This window comes from Hipposideros armiger, unplaced genomic scaffold (genome assembly GCF_001890085.2).
Source record: "Hipposideros armiger isolate ML-2016 unplaced genomic scaffold, ASM189008v1 scaffold_620, whole genome shotgun sequence".
NCBI classification, from domain to species: Eukaryota; Metazoa; Chordata; class Mammalia; order Chiroptera; family Hipposideridae; genus Hipposideros; species Hipposideros armiger.
In genome coordinates this window covers 421951-427055 of record NW_017731970.1, presented here as the reverse complement: position 1 = coordinate 427055, position 5105 = coordinate 421951, and the positions used below count along the sequence as shown (strand labels likewise).

At 52.0% G+C, this 5105-nt stretch overlaps 1 protein-coding gene across 1 annotated transcript in view; it reads right to left on the bottom strand.

Moving 5' to 3' along the window:
• Positions 1-2266, bottom strand: part of ARX (aristaless related homeobox) — a 12575-nt gene extending 10309 nt beyond the window's left edge. The window contains exons 1-2 of the mRNA XM_019625244.1: positions 1853-2266; positions 5-138 (exon numbers count right to left, since the gene is read on the bottom strand). Of these exons, the coding sequence (XP_019480789.1) occupies positions 5-138; positions 1853-2048 (330 nt within the window). The 5' untranslated portion in view covers positions 2049-2266. The remainder of the gene's footprint in view (positions 1-4; positions 139-1852) is intronic.
• Positions 2267-5105: the final 2839 nt, after the last annotated feature.

Here is a 5105-nt window from a genome sequence, read left to right as displayed (position 1 = left end):
CCGCCGCCGCCGCTGCCGCCGCCGCCGCCGCCGCGGCGCCCTGGAGGAGGCGGCCCCCGCCCGGGCCGTAGAGGCGCCGCAGCTTGGGCGGCAGGTGCAGCTCGGCCTCGAACTGGGCGCTGCTGCCCTTGGGGGAGCCTGCGGGCAAGGGAGTGTGGTCAGCGCGCTGGCCGGCCGGGTAAAGCCGCCGCCCGCCTGGCCTGACCCGCCACTGCTCCCTGGGCGCCTGGGACCCGGCACGCGCGGCTCCCCGCGTAACATCAGACTTCTACCCTTTCTCCTCCTTCCCCACTTTTTTTTTCTTTTTCTTTTTCTTTACATCTTTCTCCCTCTCTCTTTCCCTTTCTCTTGTTTCCTTTATTTCTTCTGTCCCCTCCATCCTTTCCTGCTTTCCTTTCCCTCTCCTGCTCTTTCCTTTATTTCCTTTCTTCCTTCTTTAGACCGCTGTCTCTTCCTTTCATTTTTCTTTTCTTATTCTCTTTCTTTCTCTCCCAGTCACTCCCTTTCTTTCATCTTTCCTCTCCCCTTTCCTTCCTTTCTCTTTTTGTGCGCTTTCCCCCCTTCTTTCTTCCTTCCTTTAGGTCTTTCTTTTTCTTTCCCCTTGTCCTCTGTCTCACTTTTTCTCCCTTCCCATTTCAAGGCAAGGGAGAATCTGAAAATATTCAACAACTTAAAAAAAAAAGACCATCCCCTGAAAACTTTGCGCACGACCTCCGTCCACTGCTCTGCCACAGTGGCCCAGGCTGGCGGGAGGGGCGCTGGCCCGCGGGCGACCCCTTTGGGGGGAGCATCCCAGTGGCCCCGAGAACCGGCCGCACCCCAACAGCCAGTAGCCCGAGTGGGGCAGGAGCTCCTTGCCTGGAAAGGCAAAGAAAAAGTGTCCTGGCGAAAATGGGCTCCGAAGGGCCTGAGTGGGGGCGGAGGGGGGTGCAACAGGCACAGGCTGCTTCTTCCCTTCGAGGAAGTGCCTGGCACAGGTGCCACTGCGGGCTAAAAAAAGAAAAGGAAAAAGTCAGTTTTATTTTAAATGGCCCTGTCTCCGCCGTCCGCTCCTGTCTTCCAAGTGGCTCTGCGGCTGGACAGCTGGTTTGCCGATTTTACAAGAAATTAACAAATCTTTCCCTGTGACACCTCTGCAGCCAGCACAAGGCGAAACTTAAGCGTAACAGGTTCGGAGCAAAATGATAGTTGTTCTGCAATTTTTAATTTTAGGGAAAAAAACCCTTTTAAACATCTCAACTCTATTTTTAAAAATAACACAGCAAAGAAAAAATAGCACCCAGAAGCCGCACATTTTATACATTTCAAATATAATAAGGAGCATTTGGGGAATCCCTGGGAGATGGTTTTTGCAAAACTGGGGTTTAAAAGGTTACAAGTAATCTATAATTTAAAAAGAAAAAAGCAAAACACCGCATTTAAAGAAATCTTCCAAAGAGGAAAGGCCAAGACACATTCTGCCTGGACACCCCCACTCACAGCTTTTGGGGTTCTTGTCTTCACCAAGTTGTTACAAGGGTCCACCCAGCAACTGCCGTTTCTGACCTGCTGCCCCTCTTCAGAGCACCCCAAAGGCCACCAAAAGGTGCATTTAAACGACCTAAAGACCAACAGCAAGAACCTAAGGGCCCCCGATGCGAAGCTTGGCCTCTGCTTTTTCTTGAAGTAGAGAGGAAGGGACAGACCGCCTCTGGTGAGATGTTTATCGTTCTTTGAGACACCAGGCCTCAGAGTTGTTCCCTCTCTTTCCTCCGACTTCAGCTTGACAACCCCAGGCCACTGACCCCCGATCATCTAACATCCAAACCAGTGCCCAGAGCCCTTTGTACGTGCCTGGCGGGCGCAGCCTTACCTTGCAAGGCCTTTTCCTGGTCGGCGCGGCTGCCCAGCGGGGCGGGCAAGCTCTGGGCAGCTCCCAGCAGCCGCATTTTGCACGGGCTCCTCCGGCCCAGGATGCTGTCGATGCAGTAGGAGGACAGCAAAGTTGGAGATTTACTTTTGCACTCGGGCCTCTCGGAGCAGCCCTCCTCCTGGTACTGATTGCTCATGGCTGGGGCTTTTTCCCTGGGCGCAGAGAGCGGGCCGCTGGCTGCCTCTCCTGGAGGGTGGGATGGATGGGTGTATATTGGGGGGGGGGTTAGATGGCTGGTTATAATGGATATTATTTCGATCTCTGTGCCTCTCTGCCTCTCTCGGTTGCTGACTGCCGGCTCCCGCCCTGCCCGCGCGGCCAGAGCTCGCCCTCTTGGCGCTCAGGACAAGCAGTAACAAGTGTAGTGAGCCGCCGGCGCGGAGCTCTGGAGTCTCTCTCCTCCACGTGCTGAGAGGCGCCCTCTGATTGGCTCTCGCCAGAGGCCCGGCTGCGCTGGGCTGTGGGCTCTGCGCAAAGCCCGGACTGGAGTCCGGAAAGGCCGGCGGGGCGGGAGGGGGGGAGCAGTGGGCACTAACCGAGCGAAAGATTTTCTTTTTTGTTTTTAACTAACAACTTTACAAGTTCTCCACCCTACTCCTGCAGCTTTTCCTTTAACCTTTTAGGGCTGACCCAAAGCTCTAAGTTATTCGGATGTCAGGCCTGCGGGTGCCACTTGGGCGACGTGCGCTCCTTCCATCCACTGGAGGACCTCACTCCCTGGAGGCGAGGCCTTGAGGCTCGCGTACAGACGGACCTGGTACTTTTCAAAGTCAGTATTGCGCTCCCAGGACAGTACCTTGACCTCAGTGGTGCTCAGCCGTCGTCCTCTTTAGGCCGGACGGGCCTCCGAGGTGCTAGGGTGACGGCCGCAAACAAACATCTGCCGTTTGGGCGTTCAGTTTTCTCTTGTGATCCAAAGCCTTGAGCTGTTGGTCTTCACCCTGAGCTCCGCGTTTGCTCTCTTGTTAGTAGCGTCCCCGAACCTCTCTCATCTCTCTTTAACTCTGAAAAAAGTCCCCTTAAAGACAAACCTCTGCCAAAGGCGCGCGGCCTTACCTACAGAACGGAAAGGAACAATCAAACGTTAGCAGCGAGGAGGGGCAGCAGGAGACAGGTTTGGAGTCTCCCCCTTCTGCCCAGACTCGCTTCCTTCCCCACCGCCCAACAAGTTCGCCTCAGGCCGACGCCCAAAGCCTGGACACTCACATAGCACGCGGAGAGCGGAACCTGCTGTCCGTGTCCCGTCCCCCCGCCCCGCTAGCGTTCCAGGGTGGGAGGGACCCAGGTTCGCTTCGACCAAATCTAAGCGCCTAAAATTCAGAATTCTCATGGCCTGGCTCCTATATGCAAAGGTGAGAGAGTGAGCCTGAGGAAGAGCGCGTCTCTTTCCAAGCAGTTTACTGAGCTTCCAGCGCTGAGAACCAAGACCCAACTAGGATTGAAGTTGGGCTGAGACCGGGCTAGGAGCTGGCACGGGTGCCCTCCTGGCCTGGGTGCACGGCTAAAGGGACAGCCAGGGGCCCCTACACTGATAGGGTGGGGGCGAGGGTGGGAGGTGGGAGAAGGGCTGGGGAGGAGGAATCCACGCCGGGTTTTCCTCTCTCAACTCCTTCAACGTGTCAGAGAAAAGCGTTTTACAAAGGATTATACTTGAATCACTTACAGTCGGTATTTTAAAATACAAGGATGCATAACTGGGATTTTTTTCAGCCATAAACATCTGCATAACTCTTGGATGCGGGTGGGTGGGTGGCAGACAGAGCAGGCTGGCTTGGCAGGAGGAGCATTCAAGACAATTTGAGGGGGATGAAGGGTTGGGAACAGGCACATTAACAATGTTAATACTAATGCTGATATTACTCCTACTATGAAAGGCAAGTGGAAAAGCATGTCTCTCTCTGTCCCTCTCACTGTCTCTGTCTATGGATTTTAGTTTGGGTCTCACCAGTTTTCCCCACACTTGAATGATGGAGGTGGGGGGCGGAGAACCTCAACTATCTCTGACATTAGCATTTCTTTTAAGCTCTCTCTGCTGCTCCAAGACACCTTTCTTTCATTCTTCATTTCCAGCCTCATCAACAGTTTGGTGTTTTTATACTGTCCCATTCAGCTTTAAACTAACCTGCGCTCTGATGCACCCCCCTCCCCCGCTTCCCTCCTGTGTCCCGGAGAGCCCCCTCCCGGAGTGCGATTCTCAGCACAGCCGAGAGGTGTAAAGACGCGTCTGTCTCTCCGGAGCCTCCAGCCGCGGACGCTCTCAGGCATCCCAGAGGCTGATCGCTGCGAGAGACAGAGGCATTTTTCCCTCCCAGGCTGGCCCCGCATCGGAAATCCACAAGACCCGGCTGCCCCGTGGCTCTGTGACTTCAGAGTCGCTCGGCACATGCAGGGAGTGGGCTGAAACTGAGTCCAAAAAAGATCCTGTGCAATAAAAAGACACAAAATGCACAAATCACTTCTGAGAACCTAACGGGGTTTCAATTCTCTCGGTGGAAGATTTCTTTGCTTCCGTCCCCCTCCTCCCCCTTCTGCAGCTGTTCTCCTTTTTTTAAAAAAGAAGTCGGACTTTCTGCTGGGGTGTATTCTAATTTTAATCATCCACTGTAAAAGGGGAGGTTGACAGAATTTCTGATTCTGACTTAATGACCCCTGGAAATAAAGCTAACTCTATTAATGGAATATAATGTATTTCTTTGGGAAACCTGTGTCAAAACACTAGCTTTGTTTGTTATTTTATTTTGTATATTTTTGGTATTTTCTAATCAACCTTCCCTAGTGAGGACGCTATTGGGAAGGCATGTCCATTCACTTCGGAGAGAAGAGCCTGACCCAGCTCACTTTACACCCAGCAACCCTGAAATGATCTTTGTCAGAATTCAATACCCAACTTGAAAATCTACAATTGACTCTGCTATTCCCGAAATATTAAATTTTTAAAAATAAATCAACAGAAAACTTTTCTAACGAAACCACAGAGAGATGGAATCTGCTGGCATCGCCACAGTGTCTAATCAGTATATGGATTTAAGATGTCTGTGTGTTATCCTATGTTATTTTAGGAAACAGATTATTCCTCTAATATTTCGGAAGAATTTAATTGATTCGTTGGTAGGTAGACTTTTAAGAGTTGGGCTATAAGACTGTATAAAATAACTTTTAGTTTAGCCAATTTAATATTTACTATCTCAGCAAA